Source organism: Dermacentor silvarum, chromosome 3 (assembly GCF_013339745.2).
Source record: "Dermacentor silvarum isolate Dsil-2018 chromosome 3, BIME_Dsil_1.4, whole genome shotgun sequence".
NCBI classification, from domain to species: Eukaryota; Metazoa; Arthropoda; class Arachnida; order Ixodida; family Ixodidae; genus Dermacentor; species Dermacentor silvarum.
In genome coordinates, this window is record NC_051156.1 from 187670264 (window position 1) to 187696458 (window position 26195).

Here is a 26195-nt window from a genome sequence, read left to right on the forward strand (position 1 = left end):
CCCAGCTGTTACGCCGCCGACGTCGGCAGCGAAATGCTCGCCTTTGGGCGACACTAAACGGTCCGAAAGTGGCCGGCAAAATCGTCGACGTCGCATAAAAGCCGCGTCTCGTAATCGGACGCTCCGACTAAAGGCCGGGGCGGCCCGCGAGGATAACAAAAAAAAAAATACACACAGTCACGCTCAAAGCGACGACGGCGGGTCATGCGCCTAGGCCTAAAAAGTCGACGGCCCCTGCGAGCGTCCGCCGACCAAGGGGGAAAAAATATCGCGGAGTTTAGGGTTAAAAATGAGCCAAAGTCAAACCTTTCGGCGGCTCGTCGACACACTGCGGGTAGATCCGAGGCCCAAATCCGCGAAAAGGATACGTGTGAGGTCCTCTTGACTGCTGCGCTATGTTTGGCGAAACCCCAGAATATTTTGACTTCTGAGGTAGGCTCATTGCAAAGCGAGACAGGGATGGATTGGGGTCCTCATAGGTGGAGAGCGATGCCTCATACGGGTCGTTGCCGGTCGCACACTCATAAAATAACCACTCTAGGCCCTAGAGTAGACATCAGAGCTTCGACATAATATCCACAAAAGCTAGAATTAATTATTTTAGCCCTTCGATTGGATGAGATTTTACATCAAGTGAACAATATGGCTGCCTTCGGCGCGTACCCACCGCAAGACGACGTATTTTTTCAACTTCCTGTCCGCGGCCCAACTTCCGGTCTAAATGTCTAGCGGCCGCTTTACACACCGAAACCGAAAAAAAAGTGCCGATTTGGAAAACCTGTAGGACCGCATATTTTTCGTCTAGCGCAAAAATGTGTTCCCCACTTTGAAGCGTTAATATTTTTTAGTTCAATTTTCCAACGCGAGAACGAACGCGTACGTGGTATTTATTTTTTTATTTTTATTTTCTTCGTTTTACCGTTCGACGCGATAGTACCGCTTGTAAAACGTACGGCGTAGCAAGCTGGGGCAATAAACACAGCTCGACGCATTCGCTCTACTGCGCGAAAAGCCGACGTACACAATTCGCCGAACGTCGACGCGAAACGATTTGTACTTCACGAGCAATTTTTCGACGCCGGCCAAACTGCCACGAGACACCAGATTGACACGCGCGCGCACATGTGTCGCGCCACCGCGTAGGGCGCAGGTGCGCGGGTACGGTATGCGAGCACGATGGCCCACGTATGGCTAAATGCGATTGAGAAAAAAAATCGAATTAATTCGTTTTGTTGTCGGCAGATAATTAATCCGAGGGCGCTCGGCAAGGCGAACGACGAAGGTGCCAACTGCGTCGTTATCACACGTAACCCGCAACGTAGCGCCCCGAAGAGTAGCTCAAAGCGTTGAAACGAAACCCGAGATCGAGCGTAACCGTCAGTAATTTGACATTTTCCTATGTGAATTTACCTTTTTCCGCAGACGTGAAAGGATACGAGAGTCTTCTTCGGGCTTCTTCGACGCAGAACACGCAGCCTTGAGGCCTGTACAACGCCGGCGGATACGCGTTGATGCGCACGACGAGGCGACGTCTGCTCGTCGCTCCGGCGCCTCTCGTCTCTTTGGACAGAGGGCGCCACGTACCCACGCGCACGTGTCGTTTCTCGGGGCTGTTTTTCATTTCGTTTTTTGTTGAGCTCTTCGGCAAGCGAGTGTGACGGCCCGTTTTCTTCTTTTTTCCCCGCAATGAACTTCTCTCAAAAGCGGTGGAGAGAGCAGAACGTGAGGAGTGAGGAAAAAGGCAAGCCGCACGACGCGAGCATGGCTCGGCGTCGGAGTGAAGCGCTCTTCGTCGCCGTGGTTTCCTTCGTCGTCTGCTATTGGCGCCATCCGTCAAACGCGGCGGCTACTCCGGATAAAGATCTTCGGCCGCTGACGCAGGTAAGCGTTTCATTAGAGCAAGCAGTAATTGGCTAGCTTGCAATCGCAGGCGAGCTCATTGCACCGTAAAAGTCTGCGCACTACGTGCAGCTGTCGCTTGAGCGGAATCGACGTTTGCGCCTTCTCGAGTAGATTGATCGCGCTATAGCGTAATTTCGATATCGCGAAAATTTGGTTCACTTCCGCCTATACTCGCCTCGTTGGGTTTCTAAAGCTCGTTTGCGATGTTTGCTGATAGTCCCGTTCGTCGACCTATTGTCATGCAGATGTACAGGCATCACGTGTACAGTGCGGTCCATTGTTAAAGGAAACACCCATGTGTTCCCTTTTGCGAATGTGCGTATGCGAATATTTCGTTATGGCAAGTGTGGAAGCGCACCGCTTTGCATCAGTCGACTTGTCGTTGGTGGCGCCGTCGCCCTGTGCTGTGCGTTGACCAGCCAGTACATACAGATGAAGTGCCAGCAAACTAAGAGCCACACAGTGTCGTGTTCCGTTCTAAATTAATCCTGATCACAGTTAAACTTATCCGTTCGGGCGAAAATGCACGATGTGTATGTAGCAGTGTCGAATAAGCCTGCTTCTAGTTCGATGCGTGGTCGGACGGAATCTAGCGGCTTCTGAAGACTGTCTGCATTGTCACTGACGGGGGAAAAAAAAGAACAGTGCCCCCTCCCCCTCTTATTCTTTTTTTTTTTATTACATTACTTCATCTCCATCCCAAGAGTGCTCTCCTACCGATAAGCATACGCCTTGTCCAAGCGAATTCTGAGAATCGTTCTTATCTTCTCAGTGTCCGTTGCTACAGTTTGACGGCCTTCAGTGCCGAGTTGACGCACCTAATCATGCGCCTTATCAGAAAGAATGTTACTTTGTATATATTCAAATAGCCCGGCATAAAATTTTCGCTCGAGCGGCCGTTTTCAGCTAGCACTGAGATGCACCCTGCATTTGATGTCCGTGGTATACCTTTGCTCTAAGTAGATCGTCCCTATCAGCTTCAATGAAGTCGTTACGCTATTTGTTCTGCTTCTTTTTTGAAGCAATAATAAAATGACATTTAGCGTGTTCAACTTGTTATCTTGATTGGCACAGGCAATAAATATGTAGTCGACCACGAGAGTCACGCCTATGTGTTTTTTCCTAACGAAACCCAGGAGGGCACTTGGGAAATGAACTGATGTCTTTAATTGAAATGTAGAAATGGTAAGGTGCGGAAATGAAATTGGACGAACAAACAGTTGCCGCCGGCGGGATCCGAACCCACATCCTACGTTCTTTTGACTTCAAATCGTTGTGACCTTAAAAAATCGGAAGCCTCAGTCCCCCCCCCCCCCCCCCCCCCCCCTTTTTCTTCTCCTCGTTCATTATTGCTTTTCGCGAGGTTCAGACACATATTCCCGCAATGTCTCCCTAATTCGCTAATACTCCAGTCATTTTCGATCGCGATCGAGCATGATTTGGATCGAATTGCTCAATCCCAATTGGCCCCGATCGGGCTCGATCGCGATCGAAATTGCGCAGTGTGACACCCATATAATACTTTAATCACACGGCGCACTTTCGATCGCGGTCCAGACCGATCGGTACCGAATTTCACGACCGCGATTGGCTCACTTCCGTGGCTTGCGCAAAGGAGCCAATCACGATCGAGGAATTCGATCCCGATCTGTTTCAATCGCGATCGAAAGCGCACGGTGTGACACCCGAGTTGCTTCTACTCTGCCCAAATGTGAAAAAAGTTCTCGCATCCGTACCGTCGCTGGGGTTTCATTCGGCGCGAAATCCAATAACTGAAACTCTGACCTTCTTTTTCACGTCTACTAATCAACCTGTTCCCGTGAAATCAATAAATATAAAGTTTTCAAGCAATGGCCAGTCAGTTCAAACTGACTTCGCGTTTATTTTTAGTCTTCCCTTACGGGAACATGGTAATATAAATACTTCTAAAAAGCGTTCTTCCTATATTGCTTTAAAAAAAAAGAAAAAAAAAACAGCTTCATTTCACAAGGAATATATCCTCCAAATTTGACGCCAAAACAAGTACTAGAAGTGTTTCAAACGTGGCGCCATAGTTACCTCCCGCCTATAAAAATCAACTTGGCTTCTCCATAGCAATTTGGCACAACTCCTTCTTCAAAAGAGCTAGAAACATGCACCTGCACTACACGAGTGCAGGTCTAGTTCAGTAGTGCAACTGCACTACTGAACTAGAACGATTATGTTGCCTAAAGAAAAAACAAAAAGTTCGTAGCGAATGGCCGTCATATTGGGATGTCAGTGTGGAAAATTTTATTTTGAAGCGAATTTCAAAAGCGAACGTTATTGTTCTGGTTCATTCAAAAGCCCGCTTGGAGATTTCGCAGTTTCAACGCTCTATTGCATTAGTTATTTTTATTAAATCTTCCTTGACCAAAATGCAAAGACGGATAATTATGCAAGCTTACAATACCCAACATTTCGCAATGTTTTTTAGATAAAACTTGGTATGCGTAATGAAAATGCCATTGCTGAGCACATGATAATTTAAATTAATTTTTTATAAGATGAAGTTAAGAAAATCACAGAAAATAGCTGAAGTACCTGTAGGTGCCTACCATCCCCAACGGTTTAGAACGGGGGCGTGTCCGGGGATGGGGCTCACCGAAGCATTCAGAGAATCGCGTCGCCTATGGACGACAAGACTAAAACGCCAACGCCGTTTTTTGGAGAATGACAGGAAACTAAGACCTCGGTCGGCACGCTCTGTTAATTGGGAAATGCAAGTAAACAGCACTTCGATTATTATTATTATTATTATTATTATTATTATTATTATTATTATTATTATTATTATTATTATTATTATTATTATTATTATTATTATTATTATTATTATTATTATTATTATTATATATGATTATATTACTTTGTTGTTGTTTGTTGTTGTTGTTGTTGTTGTTGTTGTTGTTGTGTTGTGTTGTTGTGTTGTTGTTGTTGTTGTTGTTGTTGTTGTAGCACTGTTTAGCAGGCGATGTGTAACGACCTATGAGTTTCACCTCGTTGCTCGCCTATGGCGCGTCAGAGAAAACTATACCCGGGCACGCGCAGAGTTTGAAGCGGACTTAATTTCGGAAGAATTGGGTGCATTATGATGATGATGATGATGATGAGTATGATTTATTGGCATCCCTTTTGAACAAATAGTCAAGGCAACAAATAGTCACATACCCTGCTTGATTTAATCAAGTAATCTATAAGATATTTATCAGTCTATCAGTTTGTCTATGCCTCCTTAATCTTTTCGCTCTGCCTTAAAACATGTATATCTGCCCTGTACAGTTACCTATGCATGTATCGTATCCGGTCCTATCAATTTTTTCCATGCTTTTCTTTGCACCAATACTCTAAACGCCTCTTGCAATTATATCGGCTGCCTGCCGGTTAATTGCTTCCACCCGCTTTAAATCCCCGCCCTTCTAGAAGCAATTGATATCACGTAATTACTCGTCTCTTCACATAGAGATAATTCCCGATTTCCGTGCGCTAAACTTAAGGCCTAGATTAGTCGCTGCGTTGCCGCAAATATTCGCAAGTCTCTGTAAATCACTTGCATAGTGCGCTATAGTAGAACTATGCCGTCCTCATACATCAGCCCAGGGGCCTTCTGTTGCACAATCTGGCCATTACGCATGTGGGATAAATCAAAACCTAATTCGCTGCATTTGCAGCATAATTACAGCGTCGCACGATGGCTAATTGCCTCGCCATTTGCGAACACGTTCGGCCCAGCGCTGACATTCGTCTCCGCAAAGACTTTATAAGTGGACGGGCTTAGGAACTTCCAAAACCGAAAACAGAAACAACAGTTCACCCGGTTTCCTTTAAAACGGAATCGAAAGAGAGAGAAAAAAAAAAAAAAAAAAAAACTTGGAGGACGCTTGAGCTTCGCCTTTAAGAGTGGAACGCAATAGCATTCAAAGATGCCCGACTGCTTCTCACGCTTCCCGGCAACTGCAGCTCATGCAGCCGTAACGTTTACCGGGAAACGCTGGCGGCGAACGCTATTTATGCACGAAGGCGAGCTTTCTGGTAGAAACGCGGCCTCTTGCGTGGGCCGATCCCGGAGGTAGTGCGCAGCCGCGCCACAGAAATTACGTTGTTTTCAGGTTTCTGTTATTGTTTCACACTACGAATATTTCAGTCTGAGAAGATTTAACATAAAAGGCATATGCGCTGTCGGTGTTTTGTTTCGTGACATTTGTTCGTGGGCTGTCATTCTCAAAATTCCGAGGAATTCCTCTGTCAAGAATGTAAGACGAGATACTGAGCAACTTTAGTGATAGAATGCTGTGGCAATACAACCCTCATATACCGCATGTCACAAAGCAAAGCGTGGCGTATACCTATACGTGCATATACATATACATATATACCTATTACATGTATTATAGTTACATATATACCTATATGTAATTTTCCCGGACAACGGACAACGCCGCCGACGCCTACACCGGATTTTCTTCGACACGGGGCCCTTAACGCTATCGCGTTAAAAAAATACAAATAAATAAAAATATTTTTAGCTGATTGTAAATATATACGCATATAAATTCTGGCGTTTCACGTGCACCCCAACCCCGCGATATGATTCTGGAGGACTATTTCGGAAGTCAATCGATAGCTTTCCGGTATAGATTTGCTTATATAGATGTACTGCGTAGATTGCTGAGGTTTTTTGCTCTGTTGCTCCCTGCTACGTCGGTGTGAATATTTGTTAATTGCTTAATTTGACACACTTTATTGTGTTAGGTCCTTAGAGGGTGCAGACTGGATGTTATGTATGCGCCTGTAGGGTAGCCTCGCTCCTTACCGTTTTCTTTCTTCATTGCCTTGTTAGCTTGCCGGGCCAAGCCACACAAGGCATTAGTCACCTATTAGATGGGCCCGGTTATTATGACGTAATCATGTTGTGGCAACGATGCTGGTAAACCTCGATTTAACGAACTCGATGAGAAATTAGAAATATTTCGCTACATAGAGAGACTCGTTAAATTGAAGACACTTAGCACACTGATCGAATAACATAATACTTGATAAAGAGCAAACATGCAAACAGTTCCGCCTGCATACACATTATGGTTCCTGAACTTGAAACCAGGTGTTGAGTTCGCTTCGTTGCTTCGATTTTTTTCAGCGCATCGGATTCTATAAACGCGTGTTGGGGAAGCACTTCGTACGTTAAACCAAAAACTTCGTAATACAGTCAAACCCGAGACATCGAACCCACATACAACGAATTATTGTGTATAACGAACCGTAGTAAAATTCCCTCGAAAATGTTTGTATATGTAGGTATACCTATATATCGAACTTTTTTTGCGATCCCCTTCAGATTCGATATATCCGGGTTCGATTGTACTGAGTTTCGTTAAATCGAGGTTTGACTGTATTGTTTTCTTTTTCCCTTGTCATCATCATCACCATCATCACTGCGTTACTTCAGCAGCGGGCACCGTCGATGACCAAGCGGAGCTTGCAAAAAGAAAAGCTCTCGCCGCAACAACCACCACCAACACGGACGCGAATCGCCTTCGACTCCACGCACGTTCCCATAAAAAGAAGCGTTGTTTAGATACGCTGCCTTGTGGGTTCGTGCGTGTAGGTTGTTTCACGTATGCTCCGGCACGTACTGTATTTATACACTTTCCGCTTCGTTAGCCGAAAGAGAGAGAGAGCTTAAGACGAACCAAAGTTGAAGAAACAACGGCCCGTGTAAAAAGAGGGTTGGGGTGGGGGGGGGGGGGGGGCTGAAAAGAGAGAGAGAGAGAAAAAAGAAAGAATGTAACACACAGTCCCGACACATCCGCGGCACGGCCACTGCCACTCCACCTCCATAATTACGTGCAGTGCAGGAAAGACTAGGACGGCTCGTGTCAGCTGGTAGCGTATTCAGGGAGTGAAGGGCTCCGCCATTGTGCTCCATACTATAATCGTTCCGCGACGCGTCCATTCCGTCGGCGTCGCGCGGTGGCCAATATCAGAAGCGCTCAGTGAAGGAACCTTATCCTTTTGATTCTCGTTTTCTTGTTGTTTCACGTGACTTGTGGCCTCAGAGATCACAGGCACATGATTCGATCTCGGAAGCCATGTGCTAGCTATAGCTTTCGCCGCACTGAGTGGAGTTGGTGGCCTCAGTAGCTGCATGCAGTGCAGCGAAAGCTGCGCCGGTCACGCATAGCTTCCGAGAGACCGCGCGCACATGTCAATAATCTCGGAGGCCTCGTCAAACGATCGGAAAAGAGAACCAGAAGAATAATGATCTTCTGTTGACGCTCCGGATCGCCCTCCGCTCGACGACAGGCGAGCCCACTGAATGGAAGCGACACGGACGGATCATAGTATGGAGCGCAATGGGCGAATCCGAAACACGCTGCCGGCTCTAGTTTTCGCTGATTGGCTGTCACGAGCCCCAGCATACGCCGCACTGCACGGAATTGGCGGTCCCGACGGAGAGCGTCTGCAAGCGGCTGAATCTAGCGGCGGTTCTTTCGCTTCAGCCGGTTTGTGTTTTGACTCCGATGATGAGCGAAGAGTTAACGCAAGACAAACAAACTGTTGCGTGCCCGCCACCATCACTCGTGGACCGCCCGATTTTTTTTTCTTTTTCACTTCTCGGCTAGACGAAATAAACCATAGCTGCGGCCATAGCTGCTTGCCTCGAAGCTCGCCTCGTGCAGGACATCCGCGTGTGTGTATGTTTGCTTGCGTGTGTGTCTGTATATACATATAGATACTACAGTGTATATACGTCATATTTAGGCTTTCCCCGCTTAGAATTACGCGACCAACCTGCTGCCTGCGGCAGCGACGGCACACTATATATGACCGCGATGAGGAATATCTCGCACCCGGGTGTGAAACAGGCGCTAGCGCTGTTTATGGAAGAGAAGTAGTGAACTAAACATAACATTGTATATGTATATGAAGTGGGTCCGGCGAAGAATACCGGGTTCGTTCTATTCAGAGAGAAAAGAGAAAGCAAGAAGCTATAGAAACAAGAAAGGGCAGAGAGACAGAGGGTGAAACTTTATTGAAAGTTTATATGTCCAGGGAGTCGTTGCTGGCGAGGGCTATTATTTGATCCATGCTCGCTGGTGAATTTCTTAATTGCCGCCTCGATGGAACTCGCCGGGTATACAGCCTCCGTCACACTTAACCGGAACACGCATGAATCGCGTTTTTGCTTCCGTATATTTCTGGCTGGGCTGCCTTGAATGGCGCTACATACCTTATTGCGTCTTTCTTCTCGACTTACATTCGGTGTTTGCTCCTCACAGCCTACGTTTTCGGCAAGACCACAAACTGCCGGTTGAAATCAACATTTCGTTTATTTCTCCCTGCGCCTTTACGGATGTCATCAGAACACGACTGCCTTCTTTTTACGATTTTATCGCAAAAAAAATGCAGAAAGTTTAGTGTTTGTTAACGATTGTCGCATATATAGACGCAATAGTCTTGCGATTTTTTATTTGCGTCCACCTTTGTGAAAAAATGATATAAGAGAATACACACACAGGCAACGGCGAATTAACTGAGTCCGATATTTAAGACCGGCTTGATTTATTGGTCCTATCGGCAGAACCCGCCACCTATTTCACATCCTCCGGGTCCCCTTTAAGTATACATTAATTTATACTGCACATTACCTTCAATATTCTTCTTTTTTTTTTCGGAATTGTGATGCGTAAATTATACGTCCCCGATAGGAAGTCAAATACGTGCAGAGCTGTATGGATTGTATTAATTGCATTCTTGTCGTGAACTCCTGTGAAAACTGACAGTAATATAGATGTGGACCATTGTGTCGTCACAGACCACCGTAAACAACTGTGAAGCGCCTTTCGAATACCGCGAGTTGACACGCAAATCCAGGATGCAACATCAACGTGGCAACCCAACACACGATGTTACATATTCATCTGTGTGTTGTTGTTCAAACGCATATTTATTATAACAATTGTAACACAGTGGTTTATATCTCATTATTCTAAAGTGCACTTTTGTTTCGTTGTCCTGACAGTGCATATCGAAAGAGTGAAAAGTGTCCCAAATGCGTTTGATGTTGTTTTGCTACTTACACATAGCAATAAATGACAGTATCGCATTATGATTTCGCTATTTTGAATATACTATATGCATTGCTGTTCCGTCGTCCTGCAGTGCTCGCCGGTTGCCGCTTGGTTGCTACGGCCTACGTCAGGCAAACTGATTGCCTTTAGCCGTGCCACCCGAGGCTCTTTGAATCCTCGAACGAAAAAAAAAAAAAAAGTTTCTCCTCTTCTCTTGACTATAAGTAGTCCTGGCACCTTACAGAGTCGGGCCACGAGGCCCGTCTCGCCAAGGTAAGCGAGAAGTGAATCGAGTATCCGCTTGCGTTAACGGTGCCCTTGCAAAAATAATGCACGCTATTCAATATAATAATGAAGAAGGGAGACAGAGAAACGCCGAGCAAAAACGAAAAGGTTTAAAAAAACTTCAAGACGTTTCGGCTTCCGTATTCTGTTTATACTTTTCATTATGCCTCCTCCCGAACAGACGAATTACCGCCGAACGGTAGGTTTTATTCAGTATAATCTCAGCAGACTTTCTATTGAAGGCAACATCAAGTCAATAGAAACACAACAGGAAGTTCATAATCAGTCTCTGTAAGGGCATGGTCTCCAACGGGTTGCGTCCGCGCTTTCGCATTGTGGATGGTCTGGAGGATGGGCTTTCGCGACTGCGTGTGTCGCCCTGTTGCGAGAGCCGGGAAGAGGCCACACTGGATTTTCAGTGTCGGTCGACGTCCGGTTGCGGCATCTTGTGCGTTCAGGCAAAGAAAAAAAAAGTGTGCAGGAACCACCGACGATGCTCATCAATGTAAGCGATTAGCACGAATGAACGAACAAATGAGAGAGGCCAGAGAGAGAGCGAACGAACGAATGTTTTTCTTGCCGAGTCCAACCATCGGTCATCGACCACCAACCACGAAAACGGCCTAAAGAAAGCGTTTCGCGTAAAAAACGGCTTTTTGTGGCTGCTAATATATGAGGAGAGGGCTGTTCGCTCCACGTATACGGAGATCAGCACCCAACCGAGATATATATATATATATTTTTCTTTGCATTTGTAAGTACCAGACGGTAATAATTAGAGCCGACTTGAAAGCCTATTATGTCCCTGACCCGTGTGTCGGGTCACGGGAGGATATATAATGGACGTGACTACGACCGAAATTGCGGTCCCTGCTACAAGCATGGATATTTCCGGTTGTCTGTGTAGCAGATGATTCTAGCTGCGACTGCAAAGCAGAGAGCCTCCCCAAAGCAGAGAGCACACACACACACACACACACGCACACGCACACGCACACGCACACGCACACACACACACACACACACACACACACACACACACACACACACACACACACACACACACACACACACACACACACACACACACACACACAGAGAGAGAGAGAGAGAGAGAGAGCTCTTTATTTAAAAGCAGAGATGTTTGCCGGTGTAAATGTATTCGCATGCATGCTACTCTGCAGGCCAGGGAGAAAGGGGAGAGAAAAGCCCTATAGCAGGAAGAGGGCAGAATAAATTGAAAGTAAGATAACTAATCAATAAACAAGACAGCACGACTTGATATATTCATTTCGATTTTGAGTTTTACTTGTCCGAATAAATGAGTGAGCTTGACTATACTGCTGGCTTTTTTTTTTTTTTTTTTTTTTTTTTTTTTTTACGCGGTGTACATATTCCGAGTAACAACAACTAGAGATTTGAGAGCTCGCAGCGTAGCTTCAGAACGAAATCTCAGAATTCCATTCATAGTCAGCATCTTGTGTAAAGGGTATAGGGCTGCACTACCACAAAACAGCGACGGCCTAAACCCAGCTCCTCTGTGAGCCACACGGGCCACTGTTTAGTGGTGAACATTGCGTCACTCGCTTGCGGAAAAGCGGTCCGACGTGTTTGGCGTTATCGCACTCGTTGTTGAAGTCAGCACGTTTCGCAATGTCCCGTTTATCCTCTTAAAGAGCGAAGGTGGCTCTTGTTCGGAGTCGTCAAAGATAACGTCTTCTGGTCACGGACGTATCAGGCATACTGATGACTCCGCAATGGAGACAGGGCAGAACCAGCTGGCATTGTTAGCTGTGTTTCCGTGTTTGTTGTTATAAGGTTCCCGTTTAAGAAAAGAAAAGAAAAAAAATTAGGTACCGGTCCGGAACAGGGGCCTTGGTAAACTCGGCGGTAATGCAGTTCCACTCAACGTGAAAGCTGGGGAAGTGCGAAGCAGTGGTTCGCCGGTGTTTCCCTTGTGTTTTCCTCGTGTTTATCTTGTGTTTAGCGATCCATCATCCGTGTTGACACCTGCAGTGCTAAGGCACGACTGGTGGGAAACCGCCACGCACACGAAGCCAAACCAACACGCACGTGGAGCCTTTGCTGGGCGTGACCACGACGACGTGAGATCACATTACATGATTTTCACGCGTTTCTGCTAATTAATGCGCCTAATGCTTGATTCCCTGTCACGCGCGCACGCACGTGTGTGGAAGTGCAGCTTACACCCTCAATCTGACCCCCCTCCAAGCGCGAGTGAGTTGACGGACTAATTGAAGTTCTGAAAGTAAATTGCGTCAGAAAATTCATAAAGTACGACTTACGCACGAGCTGCAGACATGATAGCTTAGGATTGTAATTCTAATATACCAGAAAACGTAGTTCTGCTACGCGGAAACTCAAAGACAAAGGCCATTTCCAGCTGCCGCTTTGGGGTCTGTCTGTGCGGCCGCGGCCCCTAGGTGGCGGTACTGTTTTTGCGTGAGCACGGAACGAGCCCACGAAAAATCTCGGCCAACTATAGAGGCTAACAGCTTCGCTGTAAATAAGTTTTAGCGGCTCTATGGCTCGGCGCTGATGAGCTCGTAGTCGCGGTTTCAATCCCGGCCTTGGAGGCCACATTTTGATGGGGGCGAAATGCAAAATGAGCTCGTGTGCTTGAGACTTTGGCTGCGCGATAAAGAACCCCAGGTGGTCGAAATTAATCCGGAGTCCCCCCCCACTACGGCGTGCCTCACAATCAGATTGGAGTCTTGGCACGTAACACCCCAGAATTATATTTTTAATCAAAGGCGGAGATGGCTATTGCTTAACGTATGGTATAACGTTGGCTTCTGTTGCGTGCCATTTTGGCGGCAAAAATAGTCGCTTTCCTACGCATATGGCGACGCATGCGCCGATTACGGCATCCGGCACATCACGGAAGTGCGACCTCGGCTATCATGCAGGCCTCTAAAGATCCGCTCGCGGGTCCTCTCTGCTTTTTCAATGAAGAGCTATATATATATATATATATATATATATATATATATATATATATATATTTCGCTTGCTCACTCGCAGGCCGTATGTTTGTGCAAAGATGAAGCCCTGGTATAGGGAATATGCGAAATTCCGCGAGTGCGCTTCTCCACATATGTCGTGTCACGGCGGCGGACGTCACCCTGTATAGAATTGGAAACAAAGCACGAGCTGTTGCGGCCATACTGTATAGCCATATCTCTGTTCACTACATCATCGCCTCTTCGAAGCCTATATACCCTCGACTCAATGGTGACCGCGAGTGAGACGTAGGCCATCTTGTGCAGGGCACCCAGCCTGAATCCTGATAATGTGAAAAAAAAAAATCCTACTTGTATTATATAACATATCCCCATTAAAGCAGTAATGATTGGTACATTAATCAAAGATTTAGGATGTTTGGCTTCGAATGCAGTATATTTTCAAACTTCGATTGACAATTATGAAAGAGAGAGAGAAAGAGGGAGCACATGGCAGTGGTAGTGACGTGACTAACACAGTAGCAAAACTGTGAATGACGAGACTAACTACGTAGCATAGTAAACTGAATATTGCAAATCAGTTCTACGGAATCCCGCAAGGCGGTGCAAAGTTCATGAAACAGAACATTTTCATCCAGCCGAATGTAGCATGATACGGTTTCCTCGTGCGCCCCAAAATAAGCAATTCATCATCATCATCATCACAATTATTATTATTATTATTATTATTATTATTATTATTATTATTATTATTATTATTATTATTATTATTATTATTATTATTAAAGTAATTCTTATCCCCTTCGTCAACACCTAGGCTACTTCACCAGCTAATATTTAAATGTTCGGACGCAGGGCTAGCTGGCAGCGGGCGACTCGCGTTTCAGGTCACACGTATGGCAAGCAATTTTCAGGGGCCGCACGTAAGCGGTGTTGGAATTCATTAGCCGTGGTAGACACGTGACACCCTGCAAGCGCTCCTGCACAGGTACAGTTGCTGCTCAAGTATGCAGCCAGCTATAGCATCCTGCCGAAATATTTCTTCAGTTACTGAACTTTTTAAAAAGTACGGGCCTGGACTGTAGGCTTTGAGCATGCCAAAGTGCTTGCCATATGTTTCATATCCTCCTTCTCTCATCAGCGAAATATACTGCGAGTGTCTGCATGCAGTGACAAGGCATTTGCTCTTCAGCGCATGCCTTTAGGGTACTTTCGAACTAACTTAGGGCGACACTGTATACAGTTTGCTTAAATCAAGTATACCTCGTAGTATGACGTGTATACACGAAATTACAGTTTGTCATACCGGTGTCACACGGCGCACTTTCGATACCGATAGAGCCCGATTCGAATCGAATTTCTGGATCGTCATTGGCTTCATTTCGCAGCTTTTGCGAATGAGCTATATCTGCGAATGAGAAATTCGATCCCGATCGGGTTGGATCGCGATCAAAACTTCCCGCGTGACACCGGTATTATATAGTCTCGGTCGCTGAATGAAAAGTCTTGAAAGTCTACGCACAGTCGCGCTGCACGTCGCATAGCCGTCATAACACGACGTGGGTGGGTGTCAGCTGGTGTCGGTTGGTGTCGGGTTGCGGGGCTTAAAACAGCTCGTGCCTGCTTGCGCCGTCGTGCATGTGACAGCTTCCTGCTACGACGACCAGACGTTTGTTTACATTTTGCGTCTGTTTGCCCATCGTCTGCTGTGCGCCGGGGCGTAGCAGACGACCCCGAGCGTTATAGCAGACGACTGCGTCGAGCTCTGTCACTCCATCACAAACAGTGCATGTCCATGAATCGAGGCTTACTTTGTCACGGGGAAACATAAGCCGCGCTTTCGAGGGTCGCTTGTATCGATCTATGCCTTCTCAATCAATCGAATCCGACGGTGACGTTTCAAATGACCCTGGAAAGGTGGATATGACGCATACGTTATAAGTTACGCGACCTTGTCCGCGACCCTATTGGCGTCGGCCACTAACTTCGGCGCTAGCCACCGGCTTCGGGATCGACTCATGGCACTCACCGACTTGCTTCCCCATCGCAGTGTCTTACAAAAATTACTTCTAGAGAGACTTCTGGCGTTACTGTTTTCGGGAGCTTCAGGCGTGGCGCTTCAGCCTGCGTGGACATGATGGCTAGTAGATGGATTTGCCTAAACTCAGTCTTTCCGGCTTCAAACAACTTTGGGACTTTGCGAATCGATCTTTTTCAACGAAGTAAGTGATTTATAAATGCAACAATTCACGATGACTGCACACGCGTGTAGAAATATATTACATTTGTGCGTATAGAAAAAAAAATTTGGGGGAAATTATAGAGAGATAAAAGCGTAATAAATAACGCCGCAAGAGCGTCTGAAGCCACAAACACGAATATTATAGACAAACCCGTGTACTACCCATTATTGCCATGCTATAGTTGATCGATCGTAGCGTCCGAGTTCTGTCTATTATAAAAGGCTTGTAGAAAGATCACTGGCCCTCACCCCTTACTTGTAAGCCAAAATAATACCGTCAGTCGTCGTCGTCTCGTTATATATGTCTCCAGTGGCACTTACGCTTACGAGACCACTACAGAGAAACACTAAACCAGTGTAGGCTGGTCAAGTATACCCTCAGAACTCTCATTTCTGTCTGTTTTGCGATAATAGGTTGATTATTAGAAGAGAAAAACGAACGTCAAAGTTCTGGGGTTTTACCTGCCAAAACCACGGTATGATTATGAGGCAGGCCGTAGAGTGGGGGAGCTTTAATTATGACCACCTGGGGTTCTTTAACGGCGTCTTCGCATCTCGCCCCCTGTCGAAATGCGGCCGGCTGGGACCGCGATTTGATCTCGCGGTCGACCACGTGCTTAGCGATGCAATTCGCCATAGCCGATAAGCCACCACGGCGGGTATAAGCTCTAAATATCTGAAAACACTTTCAAATTCGAGGGTGCCGCTGCAATCGTGTGCTTTGGGACCCTCGTCTGTATATTTCCTATGCTGTAATTAACCTGAAGTGTAATAGTATTACAAACTGAAAAATAAAGTAATGTGAACAAAAAAAAAGAAAGAAAGAAAGAAAGAAAACGTGATGACACAGTGACGCAGCCGCACTGCAGTTCTGGCTCGAACTTAAACAGAGAGAAGGGCAGTTTGGCTTTCGTTTTATCCGGTAGTGATTACTAACGCCATAGTAATCATTAATGCCATATACAAGTGAATAGAATGAGTTTGATAGTATATTTTTCAAATTGGTTTATCTGCGCTACCTCTCAACGCCCACGCGAAATATGCTTCGCACAACACTGCAGTGCGTGCGATCTGCATTATCATTTGTCTTCTTTAACCCAATTTCTGAAAATCGCGCTCTTCCATACACACTAATACACACTATAAGACACACCTACTGCTTGGGCAGTATAGGTGTATCTATCTTCCGGTTAACCTCCCTGCCTTTCGCATCTCATTTATCTCTCTCTTTCTATCTACTGCTCGGGCCAAAAGCTATAGCCCACAGTATTTACAAGTAACGCAAAAGAAAGAACGTGTTAACATATATACAAAGCGCTCTCTTCAGGAATGCTTCGTCGTAGTCGTCGAGACACTTGCTTGCCGGCGCCGCCTGTGTCGTCTCTCGTCGACTTCGGCGACATCATGCAGGCAGGCACCAGCCGCGGCATGCAGGGTCGCTCGCCGACGGCATGCCGTGATTTCCGGTCTCCCCGCATCCCATGGGCTGAGTGGAAGCGAAGCGGCGCGCCGGGGTGGCATGCCACAACAAAAGCGTGCAGCACTGTGCAAGCTGTGTACGGAGGGCGCCAACTAGCGAACGGAGAGCCGGGGAAAGTAGGGGGAAAGCAAGCATGCCCGCAGTAGATAGTAAGAGGCGATTGGAGGTATGGTGGCAGAAAAGTAGGGGGGGGGGGGGGGGGGTGACAAGCAACGGAGAGGTACAAGAACAACCCGCCGCGGTGGCTCAGTTAGCTAAGGCTGCTGAGCACGAGGTCGCGGGATCGAATCCCGGCTACGGCGGCCGCATTTCGATGGAGGCGAAATGCAAGAACGCCCGTGTGCTTGAGTTGTAGTGCTCGTTAAAGAACCTCAGGTGGCCAAAATTAATCCGGAGCGTTCCACTACGGCGTGCCTCTTAATCATAACTGGTTCTGGCACGTAAAACCCCAGAAAGAAGAAGAAGACGTACAAAAACGGAGTTTCCAGTAATTGTTCAAAAAGTTCGACGTTGTGTCCGCGTGTTTTCTCAGGAATATAGGTAGGACACTAGGCAAAATAAGAAGGAGAGTTTGGTGGCGCAACCCACCACCCCGTTTCAAAGGGGACGCTCATATATCATCCATCCATCCATCAATACGGGTTATTTCGCGCGGTGCCTTAAGGCACATTCGATTGGTGAATCGTTTCAGAGCACTGCTGTATATACGAATGTTCAAAAAGGTCGTTTAACAAAGTAACTATAATCTTTATCGTGACGATGAACACGCTCCTCTAGTATTAGCAAAACTGTAATAATGCTATATATACTATAAAGTGCCTGAAGTGTAAGGTGTACCAAAGTGTTTAGGCTGTCTGTGCGATGCAGTTTCATTCTGGCTTGACGCGACCAGCGGAGCGCTTCAACTGGGAGAGGCGACCAGTCGAATGTGACATTGGTGTGGCCCAAAGACGCGAAACCATCTGGAAATAGGGAGAGAGTAATTTATTGAGGAAACGCAGACAGGTTGGCCTAGGGTAAAATCCTCTAGCCTGCCACTTTGCTCAGATTAAAGTCCCTCCATCATATGGAGGGGCTTTAGCTGAGAGGGAAGGGAATAAGAAACGACCTTGCAGGAATAGGCGTCACTCGCAACAATGTTTATGCAGAAAAGACAGCCACGCTGACCGAACAGATTTCGACGTATCACCAGGGTCCTTCTATTTACTGGATCGCTTTTGATACGCTACGTTTGACGCCTCAAACTTCTGATTTAAATGCGGCTAACCTAACGCATATGGCCAATAGCAGCGTTTTCTTATATGCGCTGCAGCGAGTCCTCCCCCCCCCCCCCCCCCCGCAGCTGTCCTCTAGTTAAGGATAGCTTAGCCAACAAATCACTAATTAATTACTATAGTATATATAGATAATCATCACGGGACTTCAGGGACGCAGCTTCTCACGGTACTATAGTATACACGAACATGGCGACCACGATGTCATCAGTGCATCATACATTATCACGCGTATGCGTTATCTTGCGCTTTGACCGTCACCGTTTCTTTTTTTTAAATCAGATTATCACTCTTATCGACTTGTCGCTCATCTCAAGACGCGCCGTCCGTGCTGTCACGTATCTTGCTCACGCAGCTTCTCGACGTGATATATATATATATATATATATATATATATAGTATCCCAAGATGGCGGCCACGATGACGTCAACGCAAGCCATCTGTAAGTTATAATTCAAATAATTTTTTTAATGTACAAATGCACTCTCCAAGGCCAGAAATACAGGCGAACAATTTGTTCTAATTTTTCTTGATGTGAAACTGTGTTTGGACGTTGCGGGGTTAAGGAAGGTGCCACAGTGCAGGCTAAGACATTTGCGCGCCCAAATAAAACCAGATATAGCAACGGAAGTGAAATTGCTAAAAAAAATGCGTGCTTATTGTAACAAATTGTTCTAACATATTGTAACATATTGTAACAATATATACACCCGAAGAATTGGTGTCTCTTGCTGTGCAGGACAACAGACTGACACAAAAGTGTCGTTTCTTTATGATGTAATGTGCCTCCTCTAACTCACGTATACCGAGGCATCTTTGCTTTTGTGCTGGTTACACAGAGCCATTTCGCTCGCATAAGCGAGGCGCGTGATTGGCCAGCGCTCTATAGCGAATCGCGACAGCTGACGATACAGCAGCCGGCATGGGCCAATATAGAGGGGCGTCCCAGCTAACGTTAGCCACGAAAAAAAAATTAATAAAAAAAAGGCGGTGCAAGATACGATTTGAAGATCTACAGTGTTCGGACGAAAGAACCCCTTAGGTCTTATAATTGTATCACGTACATTGTTTTATGTATTGTATTTATTTGTTCATTTTTCTTTATTATTATTTTTTTCCCGTTTAATGGCTTGGCCAACGTTAGCTGATTGCGCTATAGGCTTAGCCAATATGAGAAAGAGGGATACGTTTTGCTTTCATTCGATCCGCTAATAACTAACAATTTTTTTTCTCAGTAGAGAATTAAGTGTAAATACACTTATAGAAGAAAAATAAGTTACATACCTGTCTGAACTGTTACTTCTATTCGGTGTTCCTGCTCGCTTATGGCATTTTCAGCTAATTGCTTGAGGGCGCTTCGGAAGCGCTATACAATGGTCTAGTAAAACGAAAACGAGGCCTTATTATTAAATCAGGCCGGATATATGTATACAAAAATAGAGAGAGAGAGAGAGAGAGAGAGAGAGAGAGAGAGAGAAAAGAAAGAACACAAGTAAGGAAAGGAGAAGATAAAGAAGAATAAGGAGGAAATGGTGATGATCAACATCATCATTACCACCACCGCCAGGGAGTGAGCTTAGGCTGCGGGATTTATTAACACTTGAACACTTGGATACATGAGAAACGTTCGTTCTTCTCTTGAGTTGGTTTCTTCAACTCGATTCCTTCTCGTTGTCGCTGTTTCGTTCTTTGATTGCAGCTAGCACCTTCTGAGAGAGAGAAAGAGAGAGAGAAAGAGAAAAAGGAAACGTTTATTAAAACATAAATGCATGAAAGGAAATCACCGTGGGGCTTCCTGTGAGGTGCCTGGAGTAGGTAGATTGTTTCGCTCCTCAACAGGTAAAGGTGCAAGCTGTCGTGTATGGCTTTCCGGTGGGCAAGGGCCCCTTTTCTGGAAAATAGACACAATATGTATTATTAGCCCCCTCCCTCCCCCAACTTTTTTTTTCTAGTTCACTCTTTATTGTTTCCTGCAGCATGTATACATGCTTTATAAGTATATTATTAAAACTATCTGCTCGAATGCGGTCTTTCGCGACACTAGCGCTGCCAGAGTGCCCTGAAGCGACTACGCGAAAAGCGACTATGCAAAAAAAAAAAAAAAAAAAAAAGAAGAAGGAAAGAAAAAAAAGAAACGCGTTATAGTACAGTACTGGGCCCTTGGTTTTTTTAGCTGTCTCCAGCTCGGTACTATATGACGCTGCACGGTATACATTTCTCCAGGGAGCTTGGCGTGTTTTCTTCTCTCCCTGCCCCGCGGTTATGGAGCGGGGAAGAAGGGCGACGAGGTTTCCAGGCAGGGGGGGGGGGGGGGGGGGGGAGCTGTTGCTCGTGCGGCATCGTAGCAAGGGCTCGCCCAAGGCTGCTCACATGCGATGTCCGTGCTTGCTTGCCAATTGCCGCCACCGAAGTCGTGGCGCTCGCCGTAAAACGCTGCGACGCGGGCTTGAAAAATACAGAGATCAGCGGCTTGATCGCTCCTTCAAGGACAGTTGCCTCGGCAGCAAATGACACACGCACGCACGCACTACTGTATTGTGTGCGCGCCCCCTCCTATGATTGCCTGCCCATTGGCTTCCGCTTCGACGGATGGATGGTGGGGAGGAGTGAGAGGGGGGAGTATAGTAGCTCGATTTGTGCCGTGGGGGTACAATAATAATAGTCTGTACGGCCTCTGGCTCGGAGCTAGGGGCCTTGATCTTCTTCTTTTCCTACGCGCTGGGCTTTGCAGCGCGTTGAGATGGAGACACGGGTGGCGGGAAAAGAACAACAACAGTTTCCTTAGGAGGAGGCCATATAGCGCATATCGCCTTGAAGAGGAAGAGTGAAGTCTCTCTTTTTGTTTACGGTGTACGTGGAACGATGGCCTCGGCAAACATTATACTGTTAGTGTAGTTGAGTCGCAGAGGACCCTGGTAATACACTGACCGATACTTCCCCTACTCCCCCCCCCCCTCCCTTCCCCCATTTTCTTTCCGACAGGCCGACTTTGCGCTGAAACTCGCTTTTTTTCTTTACGTGATGATCGCAGGGAGAGGCCTTCGTCCTGCAGTCGATATATATATATATATATATATATATATATATATATATATATATATTTGCATGTCTGAAACCCTGCTACGAAATCTCTAACTAATGTAGTGCCGCTGAAATTAAAATAATAAAATGCAGGTATGCGGTTCCCAAGCAATGTGAGATGTACGCACAGGGTGTCCCAGCTAAAGTTAGCCAAGCTCTTGAACGGAAAATATAGAATATCCGAGGCGTGTTAAAATCTTTAACACGCCTCGTATGGCCTGTCATGGCACTGCGGCGGCATCACTGCGCTTCCCGTAAAGAGAGCGGGGCCAGTGAAATTGCATCGCTTTCAGATTGTGAGCACTATATAGTATATCGTTATGCACTATTTAATAGCCTGAAAAAGACTTAAGCGCGCGGACGCGTAATCATGCGGCTATTTTCACAGTTCGCGCGTTTTCTTTATAACGAGGAAAAAAAAATTACGCGCGAGACATAGCACACTGAAAGAAAACTGCATTGGGTGTTTTAAGACACAATTATTACTTTTCTATCGAACTTTCGCGCCCTCAATTCAGTAATTAAAAAGTTCGTTATTAATCGCATTTAATTATTGATAGTTCACTTATGAAAAACAATCATCCTGTTGGGGTATTACGTCACTACTAACAGAATACCATTGGTTGCGTCCTCTGATATCCTGTATTTTGTATTTAAGCGTTTGGCTAACGTTATAACCGGGACACCCTGTATGAGCTTTTCGACTGCTTCCATCGCATTCTCAGATAGATGCTGAGAGTTTACAGATGCTGTCGGTCTCGCTCGGTGCAGGCAGAACTTGAAGTATACAGGTGCATGCAGTGAGAAGTACGAATCGTATAAACGCTTGAAGTTTAACGCGTCTGCAACCCTTGCAAGGACAAGGTCTGTTGAAACTCCCAATCGCAGCTACGCATGGTACATGTCATCTGCAGAGTCGCACTGAACTACATATACGAAATCCATTTGTGGCGTATATATGCAGTATAAACTAGCGCCACTACGCAGGTGCTTCCACTCCAAACTCATCGACGCTAACGTACCAGCTGTTCTCCGTGCTCTTCCTCTATACGCGGCTTATTAGCTGCGCGAGTTGGAAACAATATGCTGATTTAAGAGCTAAACTTGCCGCAATACCCATGGATAGCGTGTGGCATGCTCGAGCGAAGTTTCAGTAGCGTGTGACTCAAGAAACCAAATTACTGAACAATTAATTAATTAATATACTAATTAGCTTTAACTCAAATTGTCGCGTGCTGTCACTGTATAGCTGCGAGAATCAGACAAGCCGAGATTACAACGAACGTGCCGTTTACCGCCTACAAACGATACAGAGCTGCATGCCGCCGATACCGTTAGCGAGATTCCACTGTATCCGCCACTGCTCCCGCGTTCGTCGTCGTCGTCTTCTTCCACAGCTGGCTACATTGCCGCTCATCATTCCATGCAGCGTAGAATTTCACTTCTCTTCTGTCGTCGTATTGGGGAGGCCTCGTTTACGGGGGTATGAGCCATTGCTTAAGGTGGGGTATGAGCCATTCATTGTCTTACGTGGCGGACAGATTTAATTTTCAAGCAACTTAATTTCGAAGAATCGCAAGCGGCAATGGGGGCGGGCGGGTGCTGCTAATTCCACGCCGCCGAGCAAATTCGAGACATCGAACGCAAGCGACAACGGCAGACTGCGGGCATATACCGTCAGTGACGTCATTCTCTCCGTCGCAGCCAAACGTGTGTGTGTAACCTCATTAAGAAACACAAAGGCATAACCAATAATTGAGAAAGACCTTAATGTACCGTCGGGATTAACCCAGTGATAAACACCGGGCTGCACGTTTCAGCTTCGCTGGTCATAACCAAGGAGGTTAAAAAAATTTTCAACCTCCTTGGTTATAACCATCTGTACGGAGTGCTTGGGCGACGATATTTTTTTTTTTCTCGATGTGAGATGGTGTTTGGGTTTTGTAGGGTTATATACATTATCACTTTCATATTGCGACGCATTGTGTGTGTATACGTTCCGCTGTATATACCCAGATCCGTCGGCAGTCTTTCGTTCGGGTCTCTAGCTCCCCGTTTTGTCGCTGAGTGATGGAACACCGTTTAGGGTTGGCGCTCTGCTGCGACCGCCGAGAATAGTTGGCAAGGTTCGACGCTTCCGCGTCGAGCGTGCAGACTGCAGCGGGGAAATCGTTAAAGCGAGTCGGCTTCAGCTGGTGGCGGCGCGACACGGCGTGGAAACACGCGAACAGACGGCGCGTCCTCGGTCGCTGTGTTCCTTTCTTAACTAGTAAAACGGCGTGGCATGTAGGCTCCCTATTCTTAACGCCGCGTCCTTCGCGTCTGTAGGAAGCAGCCCCGCATATGAGCACGTGTGTCCTTTTCCTCACGTTCGGCGACGTCGCGTGGTAAACAAAGGACGCAGAACGCCGGCGGAACCGTCGGCGAGGGGTGGTGGGGGGCAGCACCCCCCCCCCCCCCCCCGACTTTAAGCACTGCGTGCCAGTCGTGTCAAAGAAGTCGCTTATGCTCACGTTTATTGTGTACATTGTTACAACGGTATGTTGATTTATTCTTGTTCTCATTAACTTTAAAGGCATATCTGTTTTCAATTGATATTCGTGTGATCCATTTTTTTCGCCTTGCTTCTCATATTTGCTGTATATATTTTATCTTACTAGCTGTTTACAATGTTATTTTGCTCTTGTTTTTCTTTTGTTCCAATTTCGTTGTGTGGCGAATGTAACAATGTGGTGCTAGAGGCGTAGTCAGGTGACCCTTAATCGCCTGTAGTCTCCTGCACCACGACAATGTATTGTAAAACAAATAAATAAAGAAAAAAAAGTATATATAGTACAGTCGAACGCCTTTATAAGCGAAGTGCTTCGGGTCTCTGAAATCCTTCGTTATACAGGTCACTTCGTTGTAAAGGTAGCGCTCCACACAGCTTACACAAGAATCGGGACAGAGTTGTTCCTTCGTTATACACGTCATTACGTCATTTCGTTGTGTAGAGGCGTTCGTTGTACAGAGGTGCTCGACTGCAGTTGGCGTCAGTAGAGGAGAACCACGAGTACGGTTTGAACTTCGGCTGCTGTGCCTGCGGCGTCAGGGAGTTCGACCCTGAAATCTGTAGCAGCGATGAAAGAGTTGAAGGACTGCTAATGGAACGAATTTATACACGCTCAAGCCTAGACTTTATCGCTGATAAACCGCGCAGTTGCTTTGGGAAATTTTGTAGGCTTCTGACAAATACTTCGTCATTGTCTGATCAGCGGGAAAAATCTTTACAGTCTTCGTGAACCGCTTCGGTAGCAGCAAAAACCTCTTAACTCAATATCTCCCATGCAAAATCCTTAAATAGCACAAACGCTGATGCTGAAGGTCATATTTTGGGAGAACGCGCTTTTTTTGAGAGCCGAGAAAAAAAACTATACAGCGTCGACGCCGACCCTCATTTGCAAGAAAACAATCGCCTTACGTGAATGTCACCGTGTAGGTGTGATGTTGTGATAGTTGCAGAAAGCCAAGTTGACGTCACAGATGTATTCATATAAGAGCAGCACATGCCCGTTAGCACATATATACCACACCACATGGGTCTATAATTCTTCCAATTCTTTAACGTCTCCCTTCTTATGGATGAGTATACTGTTGGCGTTCTTCCAGCTCTCTGGTACTCTTGAAGTCGTGAGGCATTGAGTATAAAGGGCTGCAAGCTTTTCAAGCATGACATCTCCTCCACCTTTGATTAAATCGACTGTTATTCCATCTTCTCCAGCAGCTTTTCCCCTGGTCATGTCTTGCAAGGCCCTTCTAACTTCATCGCTAGTTATAGAAGGAGCCTTTGAATCCTGTTCATCACTACTTCGAATGAAAGCAGCTTGGCTGCTCTTTGGTACTGTGCAGCTCAGTATAGAATTCTTTGTCACGGTATAAGACGATAAATGGAGCGATGAAGCATAACAACATAAATACCTAGAGAAAAAAAAAAGCGATGAGCTTACGTACGGGCTCATGCCCCCGACTGCAGTTCCGATAGATCCGTGAGTACCATTCCAATGTCGTACAAAAGTCGTATAAGACGAGTGTTTTATGTTTGTCCTAGCGCCTCCTTCGAGACTACATAAGCCGCTTCGTCCTGCGCCTTTCTATATACCCACAGAAAGAAAAGAACCTGTCACGTTTGTCGCACAGCTCTCAAACTGTCTACAGCCAATAATCCCGCACACGCTGTCAAACCTATATATACACACCAACGAGCTATATAGTTGCGTAACTCACCGGGGACGCAAGTTCCAGATAACTCCGTTGTGAATTACACTCCCCGAAAAAAAAAAAAAAAAAAAAGAAACACGTGGCTAAGGAGGACGGCGATAAGGCGTTTCTCAAACGACAGTGTGATCTAGATCTGATTTTGGTTTTTGTTTTCTTTCCGCTTCCGTTTCGTCGGACACACAGAAGAGATAGCACTCGTGCCCACGTGTGTCACTGCGCGTGCGCAGAATACGTAACGAGCGAGAGTTCCGCGACGGAAGACAAGCATCTCTCTCTCCCTCTCTCTCGCACTCTCTCTCAAGTTTTGCGCGAACGCGCGTCCCACCGTGCTGGCGTAATACGTGCCTCATTTGCGTTTGCGAATGCTGCACGGGACCCCCACCTCCCCTGCATCCATTATGCTTCTTTAGGAGACGGACAATGAATTCAAATGAAGTGAAAAGTGGAGGCAACACTCCAACTATACGATTCTTTCTTTGCTTATTCTTTCCCTCCACTTCTTTGTTTCTTTCTTTCTTTACCCACTGGGGTAGCCCAGCGGATGGCGTACCGCTGCTGAGCGCGAGGTCACGGGTTCAGGTCCAGGCCTTGGTTCAATTC

General features: G+C 46.3%; 1 protein-coding gene across 1 annotated transcript in view; it reads left to right on the forward strand.

Moving 5' to 3' along the window:
* The first annotated feature begins 1669 nt into the window (after window positions 1-1669).
* Window positions 1670-26195, forward strand: part of LOC119446271 (uncharacterized) — an 80639-nt gene continuing 56113 nt past the window's right edge. Inside the window, exon 1 of the mRNA XM_037710657.2 lies at window positions 1670-1881. Within this exon, the coding sequence (XP_037566585.1) occupies window positions 1687-1881 (195 nt within the window). The 5' untranslated portion in view covers window positions 1670-1686. The remainder of the gene's footprint in view (window positions 1882-26195) is intronic.